At 37.2% G+C, this 15070-nt stretch overlaps 1 protein-coding gene across 1 annotated transcript in view; it reads right to left on the bottom strand.

Annotated features, from left to right (window-relative positions):
- The window catches only part of LOC113425237 (transient receptor potential cation channel subfamily V member 6-like), an 89251-nt gene that overhangs the window by 32991 nt on the left and 41190 nt on the right, over positions 1-15070 (bottom strand). The window contains exons 2-3 of the mRNA XM_087957333.1: positions 2070-2167; positions 1560-1682 (exon numbers count right to left, since the gene is read on the bottom strand). Coding sequence (XP_087813459.1) covers positions 1560-1682; positions 2070-2167 — 221 coding nt within the window. The remainder of the gene's footprint in view (positions 1-1559; positions 1683-2069; positions 2168-15070) is intronic.

Here is a 15070-nt window from a genome sequence, read left to right as displayed (position 1 = left end):
TCTACTTCTTAGTAGCTTCCTGACAGGATCACAACACAAAGAGGACACCTGTACTCCATGAAGCACAAAGTTATGATAATGCTGTTAAATCTTAAGATCGTGTAAGATTCTCTGTTATTTCTTCTACAACATAAATTTGTTATTCCTCTGGAAACTATGATCAGTGTCCTGGAGAGCTCATTATATGATCAATGTAGTTTATAGATTAGTATCTCATGAACAACATAAATACATATTTTAAATCACTTATAGTTTATATCAGCCTCATGCATTTTCAAAGAAGTTCATCAGGGTTAAATGCAGAAGGGAATTGAATTTGATTCAGTGTTAGTTTGGAGGCTGGATTTAATTATTAATGCAATTGCAAAGTTAATTGCCGTTAAAAATGAATACCCAGGTTCTCATTCAAGAGTTTTAATGTTTAATGCGCTGCTTAATATTCCATCTTGAATTTCTTAGAAGATATTTCTCAGGGGCCTAGTATGAGGCAGTGGCAAAATGGCTGAATTGTGAGTTCCTTGATTCAGATCTCACCACAAGCTCCCTATATGGGAACACTAATCCATTTTGAATAGTAGTGCTTTAAGTTGCACTACTATGTCCATTTATATTATAATATCAGCAGATATACTTTTTTCCCCTTTCAATAATAATCTCTCACATGGAATTAGTCTTCTTGTGTTTATTTTTAAACTGGGGATTCTTAGTATTTTCATCAGAATCGCAAAATGTCTTTCTACCAGAATCACAAATATTTTCCCCAGAACTGCAAATTCTGTCAGTATGAAGCTTAGATTGCAGTCACTTACAATGAGCCATTTTGTTGTCCATTTACATAATTTAGTTTGTTCCATTTCTTTTTGTTCTTAGTATTTGGTGTCATTTGAAAATTTGAGTATTTCATTCTTCATGTCATATTCCAAATTGTTTATGGAGCAAGTAAAACATTGTCTTACAATGCACATCAGGTTCTCAAATATACTATTACTTTAAACAAGGCAAATTATATTCTGAGCAAGTTATTAGCCAAATTATATGTCTAAAACATATACACTAAAACATATTCAATATTTCACTGTTTCTGGGCACTGTAGAGAGAAATTGGACTTAAATGGTTATATTATCACAGTCTGTTGTAGAATAAATGATTGGCTGGGATTCATCTATAGTGACTGTTTTTAACTGATACTCCATTCTTATGCTAAATAAAATATGCATTGAAGTGCATTCTTCTCATCGGAAAATTAGCTTTCATACAGTAACCCTACTGAAAAGGTCCACCATGTCCCATTAGCAACTGAAGACTTGGAAGTGGGCCTGAATAGTAATTGGAGAAAAGTGAAGGAACATCTTGCCACGAGTAATCCCATTATCTTATTTTCTATAGCTGGGTATCATGAAAAGACCCATTTCAATAGAGTTTCCATAAATATATCCTAGGATTATTTTTTCCTTTTGTGAGCCAGAAGGTGACTAATTATGTTTACGATAACTGATGCTTTCTTCATTGATATTTTATGCAAAGTATGAGACATAAAACCAATAATCATAATAATTACCAGCATACAGCTCAGAAGTCACAGGTTCATTCACAAGTTCTGGAGCTGCATTGATCAAGAGCTGAGCAGCTTCTAAGTTATTGTATAAGGCAGCTACATGAAGAGCTGTCTCCCCAACAGCACCTACAAAGAGTGTCAAAGAAAGAGAAGCTGTCATGACATTGCAATGATCTAGGGATGGTCCCTCTAGAGATAGTCACAACTACGACAGTTATGTTTATAGGTCACAACAGACAGAATGCTGGACATGTCTATTCCTGAGATCTCTTGTGTGTGGCCTCTCTTCTGACAAACAATAAACAAGAGTGACCATGCCATATTCATGAGGGGCATTTTTTTTCAGAAGGAAGTTCAAGGCATTTAGTCATTTGCTCCTTGCAGGATCTGAAGCTGTCCTTGCATATGCCAATCAACCAACCACACATTTCTGCCACCATCTCTTCTTTGCTCCTCAAATTGTGATTTCTCTTAATAGGCAATAGGGCCATGATAAATAGGTTGGACCACTACCTCGTTCATGAAGGTCACAGGTATGGCTCGCTATCAGCTTCTGGATGGCTGAGACATCATTTTCTTTTGCAGCCAGGAGGAGGGGAGATTCCCAGATCCTGTAGCAAGCAGGAACAAAGGGTAATCAGTTCAGAATACTATATATTACAATTCACATAGAAATATCTTTTCATCATATCAGTTCTTGTCTTTCTAAACTAGGAAAAAAAATTTTTTTAATCATAAGCCAATGAAAAAAAAATCCCAAGAAATATAGATATATAAAAGTAGCTATCATCTATCACAGGTTATCTTCAATCAAAAGCCTGCCATTTTTTTATTATGTTTTAAAGGTGGCAGTGTTATTTTACCCATAAGACCCATAAATGGTAAAGGTATGTTAATATAGGCCACCAATTTGGAAAATTAAAGAAGAAATCATCAGTTAGCCCAGAAGGTCCATTCCATCGTATGCTAGTCTGCAGGCTGTCTCAGCCATGCTGCCTGCTTCTAATTTTGATTTTCTAAATCTAAAGGAGGCAGTGTTATTTTAGAATTGTTATTTCTGAAATTTGTATTGTTCTTTCTCTGTTTACAGGATATTGAAGTACAAAGACTTAGTTACTAATTGGGTAATAACACCATGGAATGTCTTCGGAATAGGGTTTTTTTAAAACATGGTAATTTACTGTTTTTATTTTTCTTACATACAGCTCCACGGGGATTTTTTTCAAAAGCAACAAATCAGCAGCAAACTAGCAAATGCAAAATGTCAATGTAAGTCAATGCAGAGTTAATGGCTGTTGGAGCAATACAGATAAATATCACAGATATGTATCAAACCCATTCCAATAGATACATTCTCTGAAACTCCTCTGGTGCTTCACTTTCACCACTTTCACCACAACCATTTGTGGTGATTCACTAAAAGTCTTGTGTTTAGTTAATCTCAGTCAGAATAATGATAGAGAGCTGCACATCAGTAGATTTTATGTAGCTCAGTCATAGAGAAAACTTTAAGTATGCAACAGTTACTTTAATAAGATGTATATCCTAGGACAGGGGTCGCCAACCTTTTGGACCTCAGGGACCACCAAACTCATAATTTTAAATCCCAGGGACCACTAATATGAATTTTAACTGATGGTGGCTTGCTGACGTTGGTGGGAGAGAGTGAGAGTCTGCACTGAATAATAGAAGGTTCAGTTCTAAGGAAGGTTCGGCTCTGCTTAAAAGCAGAGCCAAAGGTCTAAAGATTAGCTAGAAAGCAAGAAATCCAATGCTTTCCTGCTTTCTAGCTAATCTAAATCTCCCAGCACAGCAGAACTTAGCAGGCAAGTTTGCCAGGTAAGGGTTGAGCGGTCGGGGAGGGTTCCTGTGGGCCATGTGGGCAGCGCAGCCTTGTGCTCCCGTGCAACCTGGATTAATTGCTTTGGGGGGTGCTCTGGGGGTGATATTTCTCTGCAGCCCACCAAAATTTTCTCATGGACCACCAGTGGGCCACGGACCACCAGTTGGCGACCACTGTCCTAGAAAAGGAGACACCAGCATTTACATGTTGGTTCAAATCTACAGTAGATATTGAGCTAAAGAAAATGAATATTGCATTGAGTACTGAAATCCAGATTTAGTAAAAAACCTGAATATATATTTATGTGTACACTTTAAATTTAAACTTTAAAAAATGACATGGAACCTATTTAAGCCATCCTTAATTTTAAAAAATGTGAAGATGGCTGAGGCATTCTCAAGGCTGATTTATGTCTGTCAGGGAAAAAATACTCTCAATTTTTAAAATTTAATTTGTGGTAAAATCTAAAGTGTTGAAACCCATGAGAATTTTTGCTTGTCTTATTGTACAGAAATGTTATCTATATTATGGCCGTTATTCACGATTTACTTTAGGAAATTTGAGGTTAGCATTATCTATTTCATTATAATCACTCCACTACAAACTACAGAAACAGCATTTCATAAATATATAAAATATTGCAAACTGAAACGTGTTTGAGTCCTCCCTTCTATTTTAAGCCATCAGTCAATATTTAAAACCTGAAATCTATCAGTTCTATTAAGCTTATCTTAATTCTATCCCTACTAACCATAACAGACCTTACCTTGCTAAAAGTTAAACATATTTCTTAGCCGATGAATGTCCCTCCAAGGGTTGACTTATAGAATCTATAAAAGTTTCAGCTAGCTCACCACCAGGAGATCAATTTAGCAATTTCCTAATAATAGGTGCAGCATAAATAGATCATATTTCTGTGTAAAAGAAGCAATACATGTTCTACTGAGTCAGTATTCCTCTTTATGCAAGAGCAAAGGTGCTGCTTCTATGCAATTTTCTAGTATCTAGTAACTAAAATTGCTGATAGCATAACATTAAATTTGGTCAGAGCTAAAACTCTTCATTATTTTAGCATCATGATACAGAATACATAAGCAGCTGGTTGGAAACTACTATTAACACCTAATAAGGGGAAATATTTTGGGGTGGCATTCAGAATAAGATCCAAATTTGTTCTTTAATTGGGTTGATAATATTATTCTGAAGAGCCTATTGATTCTGAAGAAATCTCGTAACAGATTTCTCTCCCATCTACCTTTAAAACTATATTTCAACCCTACTAGACTTAGCCCAGAATGGGGGGAAATCAATTTTAAATGAAAAGAAAATTATAAACCATGGACTATAACAATTAGGCCATTGTTTCCATCCCCTGTTCAATGTGGAATCCAAAGTACCCTCATTTGATAGACGATTGTCTGGACTAAACTTGAACATATCTCTCTGGTAATTGGTTCTGCTGTAAATTCCTCTTACAATTAAGATTTTTTTAAAAAGACAATTCAGTCAGAAGGTGGTTTCTTGTAGTTTAATATAGTTTATCTTGAATGCTGGAATTAGAAAAAATAGATTTTGAGTTTCCATATGACATCTGTTGAGATATTTGAAGAGTACAATTACACCCCCTCAATCTTCTCAAGATGAAAAGCCCAAATCCTTCAACCTCTATTTACAGGATTTTATTACTCTCCCACAGAACAAATTTCATTTTCTTAAAACTAAAGTCTACTCTACAGAATCACCATCACCATTAGTAAAACAAGAAATCCCACTGAGAAAACACATTTGGAGCTACTATATTAGCTAGGAAACTATTATTATTGTTGTTGTGGTTGTTGTTGTATTTATATCGCCAATTTATATAGCCAACCTCCTGGAATTGCAATGGACATCATTACAGTTTTCTTCTTCCTCTCAGATAATCTAAAACTCTATGAAAAAGTAGGGGATGAGATGTTCAGGTAAGTTCACTCTCAGATCATTTTTGACATAATGTCAAAAGGCAATCAGAATGTTTAGACCTGTTTATTTGTAAGCTACTCCCTTTTGACAGCCCAGAAGGATCAGTCACAATATTCTGGAACCAATACAACCACCCCCTTAAGGTTAAATAACTATATTTATTTATATAATAGCAGTGTTCCAATATCTAAAAACCTTCCACATAGAAGAGGGGGCCAACCTATTCTCCAAAGCACTTGAAGACAGATTAAGAAGCAATGGATGGAAACGAATCAAGGAGAGAACCAACCTAGAACTAAGGAGACATTTCCTGACAGGTAGAACAATTAATGAATGGAATGACTTGCCTCAAGAAGTTGTGGGTGCTCCTCTGAAGGTTTTTAAGAAGAGACTGGACACCCATTTGTCTAAAATGGTATAGGGTTTTCTGCTTCAGCAGCCAGTTGGACCAGAAGACCTCCAAGGCAGAGGTAGTGTTCAGCAAGTTCTCACCAGTTCTGAAGAACCGGTAGTGGAAATTTTGAGTAGTTCGGAGAACTGGCAAATACCACCTCTGACTGGAGATTTTAGAGTATCCTTCCCCTGCCACGCCCACCAAGCCCCGCCCAGAGAACCGGTAGTAAAAAATTTGAATCCCACCACTGCTCCAAGGTCCCTTCCAACTCCGTTATAGGGAGAATTAGCTCCATGCTCTCAGACTGTGGATATTTGTGAGAAGGAAAAAACCAGCTGAAATCCACTCCAGGATTGTTAAGTATAATGTTTGCAAGATTCAAGAAGAAAAATACAATATACTCAGATGTCTCAGTTCAGTAAGATATGGAGTATTACCGAGCCTGATTTATTTTGGATGTGCGCAACTCTCTGAATTGCCCAGTTTCCTTACAAAACTGTAAGAGGACCTATTTATCAGGAGAGGTGTGGGAGGGCAACATATTCTGTTCCAGTGTTCAATTGCAGATAATAAAACAGTGCATAACAAGACATTGTGATTGTGAAGTTAGGTTCTGAAGCACTGAATGACCAAAACATTATCCCTATAATTATTCCCCATAACCTGCCATAAATAAAAGAAAGAAGCTAAATAAGTTGAGTTCTATAACTTGGTTGCCAACTGTATCTGTCTGTGTAGTTTATTCAAATTCTATGAAAAATGTAAATGCTGCATTTTATTCAAAGGAAAGAATACAGAATAATTTTCTCCAGCCTCTGGCCTGCATCTCAGTTTCAATCAACGCCGGCTAAGAAATTCTAGGAGTTGAAGTCCACACATCATAAAGTTGCCTAGTTTGAAAACAACATTAAATGAATACATAGGAAGCATATTTAGTTTTATGTATTTTCCTGCCTAGGCCTCACAACTGAAAGACTCCCTATGAGACAGGCTGGAGGGCTTTGGAATAAAGGCATGTTTCAGAAAGAATTACATGGGGGAGCTTACTTAATTTCATTCTTGTCTCTAATGCACAAAACAACCCGGTTCTTGGCTGTTTCCCACTCAAATTGTCTAATGACAGAATACCAGCCTACAATCAATGGGTGTGTGGGAATAGCTGAAGAATGTCAAGACCCAACACCAGGAGAGATCATACATGCCAGGCCAAAGTTGACTTCAGTTAAGGAAAACAGAACCTGTCAGAAAGGCAGCAGATCTACTGGGCCAAGTGCCACACCTCAGCCCTGATTCATGAAGTTCCCTGAATTCTGTGCCAGCAAATGCCCTGAAATGAGGAAATGCAGTTGGCACTGGCTCCAAGCAGGAGCTCAGGCTGAACTGAAGGCAGCCTGGCACTGATTCCTGGCATCCTATTCCCTCCTGTTTTAGAACTATCTGAGCACGCTGATGAGGTTTCTTTAACCCTCCTTCCATTTGTGAGAAAGGCTGATGTTAGGGTTCCTTCACTAATAGTGCCTCATGAGGGCTAGCCTCATGAATTCCCTGAAAGGAAGGCAAGAATGGGAAGCAGGCATGGTATGAAACTTGGTTTTGCTTGGTTTTTTTTTTTTTTTAAATTCCTTTTAAAGACAAACTTGGCTATCAGCAAGATTTAGTAACGCAGGGAGAGGGATAAAACGCAGCTGGCAAGAGGGAAATAAGATTCCTTCCTGAATATCCCCCCTCAGCACCACTTTACACATAACCTTTTTTTTAGGTTGGTCTTTATAAGTACCATGTTATAAATGGTTTCAGGAAGAAATGTACAAGTATTATAGGACTTAACGTTTTAGATGCACACATGCATTCCTCTTCCTTCTCACCTTTCCCAAAGTTTAAATCTCCCTTCATCTGCCCTTCCCAAATTGTTAGAAAGCAACAAACTTGGGGGGGGGAGGGTGTTAGCGCATGCCACGTTTTAGCCGGGGATCTCCAAGGCAGCTGGCTGCCTCTGTGAAAGGAATTTTTTCAGGTGGTGTTATCTTTACCCGTGGCATGCTTGAAAGCTGGTAGATGTTCAGGGGCGGCTCTTTTCTTGTCCCTACGTGGTTTACTCACACCTGGGAATTGAGCTGCCGACCTCAATGGTGCGCAGGCCCAGTGTCTTACCACGTAAGCCACCGTGGCCCTCTCCCATTAGGTAAATCTGTGTGTATGACAGGACTCAGAGCACACCCACTTTATCTGATCCGAACAGATGGGCAGAAACAATAGGAGTTACTTAGTCCCTCAGATACAATAATAATGTAGTAATAACTACCTCCAAGTTATTGCTACATTGCAGAAGAAAGGATGGAAGTAAACTATTATAACAATTAGTCTATATTAACAAAATGTTAAGAATTCACTGCCCAAGAGCCACAGTTTTGCAAGCTTCCTAAGCTGCAGTGGACTAAATGCTCTTATAAACACAAAGCACAGCATCTTCTACCACAGTACGTCTCAACTTCAGTCACTTAAGTTGAATTCTCAGAGTTGGAGTCCATCTATCTTAAAATTGCTGAGGTTGAAACACATTGTGCCCGCACACATATCAGGGTCCTTCCTCTTTAGGGTGTTTATTTATAGAGCCACCATTTTCCTTTATGCAAATAGAAAAAATACCAGAATATATGTTCATTTGGGATTGGGTTGTGTGAGGGAGCAATGGAACTCTATGGCACCATAACCAACTCCAGTTCACACTGACCAGGGCAGACTATGGGTAGGAAGAGAGTTCATATGTAGAATTTATCTTCCTAACTCAGGGCTTCCATTCAATTCATGGATATGCATTCCAATTTAAGGGAACAGGAGAGAATGATGTATATTAGTTTCAAGCTCAAGCTAGATTGGATCCTTTTTAGAGCAGCTATAGATCTTGGAAATCCATAACTGTTTTTTGAGTAGATAAGTAGTATAAGAATAAGCTGCATTCTATCAAATTCATGCTCCATCACAATCAGTGGTGGGATTCAAATTTTTTACTACCGGTTCTGTGGGTGTGGCTTGACTTGGTGGGCGTGGCTTAGTGGACGTGGCAGGGGAAGGATACTGCAAAATCCCCATTCCCTCCCCACCCCACTAACCTGTTTTCCAGCTCCGTTCTCCTGTGCAGGGCAACCAAAGAAGACCCAGCCGATCAGCTGGGACTCGGGAGGCAGGGAATGGGGGCGGAGCCAGTCAGAGGTGGTATTTGCCAGTTCTCCGAACTACTCAAAATTTCCACTACCAGTTCTCCAGAACTGGTCAGAACCTTCTGAATACCACCCCACAATCCACCTTAGTGGTCCCAGTTCTGATCTGTCCAAAACATCTTAAAAACTTCATCTCTGATGTGTTTTTCTCCTCCTAGTTCCGTTTAAGTTCTACCAGACTTTACTTCTAACTCGTTAATATTCTCCCTAACTCTTTTGGGAGCATCTCCCACAAGCTATTTTGTTTTTGAAAAAAAATTATCACCCACCTGATCTTTCAGAATCTGCTGAATGTCTGAAGATTTTTAAAAAAGGCAACAACAACAAAGCAAGCTCATTAAAACTATATATCATACTGTTTTAATTAACATTTAATATAAAGAACAGGAAATGTCCCCATCTGCTTTTAATTATGGGGTTTTATGGGAGAACTTGCCATAGGAATGACAATGTTTGTTTTCACATATCATAAAAATGAATAACTTGCAGAAAGGTAATGATGATGATGATGCAAACTACAGGTGTAATAACAATAATTATGGATATACTGAATTATTATTCTTTTACCTTCTGCTAGAGATTCTTCTCTTTTCTTCCCCTTCCATTTTTGGGCATAATACCAAGTTGGAAAATATACATTGATGCATTTTATTATGTTTCACTTATAAACATACACATATAGGTAAAAATACTGTATATTCCAATGTGGTTCAAATATATCTTTATTTAAACAGTCCCCCCTAAAAAATCTGAATAGATTTTTCAGCTGGATATTCAGTCATGCAAATTTACTTGAAAGTAACATTATTTTCAGTAGATTTACTCCCAAGTGACTTAAAAAAAGAATCCAGTGGCATCTTTTTTGGACTAAAATGTTATTAACTGGCATTAGCTTTCATGAGCTCCACCTCACTTCACCATAAGCACAAAGTGATATAATCTCTCCTACTATATTTTCAATAATTCATCTTTCCTATTAGATTGGAACTAATATTTTGACTTTCAATTAGTTGCAGTTGGTAATGTCTGATTTTTCTTTTCTTCCTAATTATTTACAACCAGAAGTAATCTAATCAATGCATTCTGTAAAATAAAAATATAAAATACCACATATCTTTTTTTTAAAGAATTTAAAAAGATTTCCTCATTGAGAAATTGGATGATGTCATGGACATATCCTATTGTAGCTTTGCAGTTAACAATATCAAAAATGGCTTGCCATTGCCTTCTTGCAGAATCAGATTAGAAAAGATTAAAATGAATGTGAAAAATGCCAACCTTTATTACTGTCCTGAGTAGCAAAAAGCACCAAAGAAGATTGTCAAAGCTTTTGGCAGAAGTTCATGTCTCCAGCAGTGTTCTGGGAATTGATTCTGCCCAACCAAAGCCAAGATTTAAAAAAGGTAAAGACATGCTTGAACAAGCTCAACCTGGGATGTCTACATGGGATCCTTCTGTGTAATTTCCTTGGCAGAAAATCAATAGTGGGTCGCCATTGCTTTCTTTTTCAACTCCCCAGCCTCATCCAAATACTAACCAAGCCCCCAAATGCTTAGCCTTTGGCCGTTAGCCAAATTTGACTAGGTCTTGCCATTTGCATGGGGAGAAAGACAAGAGTTTTGCAGCTCAAATCCTCTGCAAGGCCACAGAATTACCTAACATGCAATTTTTCCCAGGTCCCCTGCTAACACAGACCTTTATTATTACTTGCTTTATTAATGAGATCAGCTTCTTTACTGCTTTCCTTACCTACTTATCATTTATAGTGGGCTGTTAGTGGCAGAGTTACCTCCGCCAAAGGACAACTTCAACATTAATAGTCCTTAAAATTTCATAGTGCATTGGAAGGAGTAGCAGAGCTGATAATTTGAAACTTGCTTTCCATTATCTACTTCATGAATTCTATCATTTCCTCCAAATTTCAAACCAAACTGATAAAAATGTGTCAGTACTGCAAGTATAAATATACTGAGAACTGACACAATTACTTTTCTTACCCTAATTTTTGGAACATATATTTCTGTCAGTTCTTTTGGCAAAAACCACTAGTTTGCTTTTATTCGGGACTTTGCTTCCTAAGCTATTAAGATTTTCTTCCTCCATTAAAACCTCTTGAGGCAACTGCTTTCATATATTCAGCCTCATTTTGAAGCTAAAATGTTGCCATAAGGGTAGATTTGAAGGTAAATTCTATCTTCCACTAAATTCAAATACACTGGAGTACACTGGACAGAAGGTGGAATCAGCAAGATGACAATGATGAATACACTGCAGCAGCCATTTTGAAATAGTCAACCAAAGTTATTTTGCCTGAGAATAGAATTTCCCTTTTGTTGAACTCTACTTTTCTATCTTACCAACCTCAAAAAACTAGAATGGCTTCATGCCACAAAGCAATATCCGGTGTTTAAAATATCTGCTGATTTAAGACTAGTTTAAGCAATATTATGTTGGCTCAAATTCCACAAAGGAAGAAAGTGAAAGCTAAGCAACTTTTTTACAATAACGGAATATATATTTATTCAGAACATATATAATTCTGTTAAAAAAGTAGGCATTACACAAGCAAACCAAAAATTAATTTTTACTCCATAAGTGCACTATAAATTTTAGTTATTAAAAAAAATATTATGTGTTTGTGTGTGTATCTATGTATGTGTACATGTGGAGTCTCTTTGAGTCAGTTTTAATTTCTGACAACTGACTTGATAAGTCCCTGCAGTTTTCTTGGCAAAGTTTTCAGAAGTGGTTTGCCCTTGCCTTTACCTAGGGCTGAGAGAAGGTGAGTGGCCCAAGGTCACCCAGCTGGCTTTTTGCCTAGGATAGAACGCACAATCTCCCAGTTTCTAGCCTGATGCTTTAACTACTACACCAAAGTTGTTTTCAAAAAATAGCATAAGTTAAATATTTTTAAAAAATCTACATTCCATACCTAGATGTATTTCTAAAATATCTTTGTACATTTGTTTCAAGATGGATTCTGGGAAACATTTGATGATGAATGCCAGTTGCACAAACAATAGGCTGAATTAACTTCAAAATGATAAACTGTTTGCAAACTCTTTCCTTTCAGTCTTTCAGAAGACTTTCAGTCTTTCAAAATAAATTTAGCAATAGTGCTTGAAAAACTAGTTTAGTGAAGGAGGAGTACTTTGCTTCCCAAAAAACCAAAGTACTTTCTGCATTGAGAACAACTTAAGATAAGTATTTAGTATTTTTTATTTTAGCATTTTATTTGATTTGTCAATCGCTTACAAGATACAGGTGTAAGAATAAATATAGATTTGAATACATGAGATAGATACTCATAAGAAAAATAAAAAAAACAATAGGACAGGGATGGTAGGCACGATTGGTGCACTTATACACGCCCCCTACAGGCCTCTTAGGAAGTGGGTGAGGTCAATAGTAGACAGTCTAAGGTTAAAGTTTTTGGGGTTTGGGGAAGAAACCACAGTCAGGTAGAGTATTCCAAACATTGACCACTCTGTTGCTGAAGTCGTATTTTCTGCAGTCAAGTTTGGTGCAGTTAACCTTGAGTTTGTATCTATTGTGTGCTCTTGTATTGATATGCTTAAAGCTGAAGTATTCATTTGCAGGTAGGACATTGCAATGTATGATTTTATATGCTATATTTAGACTGGACCGGAGGTGGCGTAGTTCTAGTTTTCTAGGTCTAGAGTTTCAAGTCTGGTGGCATAAAGTATTCTGCAATGAGTAGAGGAGCGGAGAACTCTTCTTGTGAAATATTTCTGGACTTTTTCAATTGTGTTAATATCAGATACATAATATGGGTTCCAGAGTGAGGAGCTCAAGTATAGGTCTAGCAAATGTTTTGTATGCTCTGGTTAGTAGTGTGATATTACCAGAGAAGAAGCTACGTAGGATTAGATTAACAACACTTAATGCCTTTTTGGCTATGTGGTTACAGTGGGCTGTAGCACTTAGATCATTGGAGATGAGTACTCCAAGGTCCTTGACAGAGTTTGGATCCTCAACAAGGTCTTGACTATTTAGCTTGTATTTTATTTTCTGATTTTTTCTGCCAATATGTAAGACAGAGCATTTATTTGTTGAGATTTGAAGTTGCCATTTGATTGACCATTCTGATACATAGTCAAGGTCTTTTTGGAGAGTAGTAGTATTGTCTGTGGTGTTGAATAGCTTTACATCATCAGCGAAGAGAACGCAGTTGCTCTTAATATGATCACAGAGGTCATTTATGTAGAGTATGAAGAGAGTTGGTCCTAAAACACTGCCTTGGGGGACACCACTGTTGACAGGTACAGAATTTGATAGGACGCTCCCAATTTTGACCATTTGTTGTCTGTTTGACAGGAATACTTCTATCCAGTTATGTAGGTGTCCAGAGATACCATAAGATTTTAGTTTTAGGAGTAATTTGTCGTGTACCACTGAATCAAAAGCTTTACAGAAGTCTATGTAGATTGCATCTATTGCTTTGCCCTGATCGAGTTGTGTAGTCCATATGTTTTTGCAGTGTAAGAGTTGCAGATTACAGGATAGTTTTTTTTCTGAAACCAAATTGTTTATTAGAGAGTAGGTTGTTTGTCTCTAAGTGGAGGATAATGGATTGATTAATAATTGATTCCATGACTTTACAGGTGACGCAGCATCAGGAGATTGGTCTGTAATTTTCAACTAGGCTGGGGTCTCCCTTTTTGAAGATGGGGATGACCGTGGCTTGTGACCATAGTTTTGGCAAGGAGCTGGTTCTGAAAGATTTTTCAAAGATTATGCTTAGAGGTTCGGCTATGGCAGTGGATAGCTTTTTTAAGAAGTAGGCACATATTCCTTCCGGTCCAATAGATAGGGATGGTTTTAGATTGCGCAGTGCTTTTTCAACAATGTCTTCTGTAAAATCGATATGTATTAGATCATTGTAGTTGCCTGTGGTTCAACTAGGAAGTACTGGGCTTGATCCATTGCTGTTTACAAATACTGAGCCAAAGAATGTGTTAAAGAGGTTTGCTTTGATGGTGTTGTTGTTGCAGTCTTTGCCATTAGGTCCTTTCAGGGGTGGGATTGACCTTGAGTGTTTTAGTTTGTTGTTTACAAAATTGTAGAAAGCATGGGTGGAATTTGTGTGTAGAAGATTTTCCTCTTGTTTAATGTGATAATTAGTGCATTCAGTTTTTATCTGGTGGCATAAATTTTTGTATCGGCTTTTGAAGTTGACAACGTGACCAGATTTGTTTTTTTGCCAAAGTGATCTCTTTGGATTGAAGCTTCCTTATTGTTATGGGTAATCTATTTTTCCTGGTTTTGGGAGTTGTTATTGGTACATGTAGTTTGATGGCTCTTTTGATTTCTAGTAAGAATATGTTGTAATATGTTGTAACAGTATTGCATCCAGTGAATAGAAATTGCCAATCAAGGGAAGAGAGATCATTGATTATAAGATCATAGCTGCCTTTTTTGAAGTTATAATTGGGGATTTTGTCATTGTGGTGATTTTTGTGTGGACGTATGTTGAGACAAAAGTCAATCATATTGTGGTCACTGTTGGAAAAGGGTTCTTTAATTTGTATTCTGTAAATTGAATTCAAACTATTGCAGAAGATGATATCGAGGCAGTTGTTAAGACTAATATTGTTGGTTACTAGTTATTCCAGTCCCAGATTTGTTACAGCATTGTAGAAGGTTGCATGTATGGGTTCAGTTGACCGTTTGTTTAGGGTCCAGTTAATGTGAGGTAGATTGAAGTCACCAAGAAAGATAAAAGCGTGTGGGCAGGATGCTTCCCATGTTAGTAGCTTATTTACATGTTCGATGTCATAATCAGGCGCTCTGTAACATAGTAAGAATCGAAATGTGATATTTAAGGTCAGTTCACAGATAATTGTGTCAGGAAGAGCAAGCTCTTGGGTAACTTGGATGTTTTTTAGATGTAATAACTTTTTATAGAAGATAGCAACACCACCTCCTCTACGGATTTCACGATTGGTTCGGTAAGTATATATTTGGAGGTGTTACAGGATAGATTCTTCAAGAAAGTGTGCCAAATCATTGTTTGTAGCTAAGTCAATCATGTCCATTAAGTGTTCAGTATATTAGACAAATAGAAAGCCAATAA

Source organism: Notechis scutatus, chromosome 2, assembly GCF_049901735.1.
Source record: "Notechis scutatus isolate UNSWTSFEM ecotype Mainland chromosome 2, rNotScu1.2, whole genome shotgun sequence".
In the NCBI taxonomy this organism is placed as follows: domain Eukaryota; kingdom Metazoa; phylum Chordata; class Lepidosauria; order Squamata; family Elapidae; genus Notechis; species Notechis scutatus.
The sequence above is the reverse complement of the archived record's forward strand: the minus strand, read 5'-3'. Positions and strand labels throughout refer to the sequence as shown.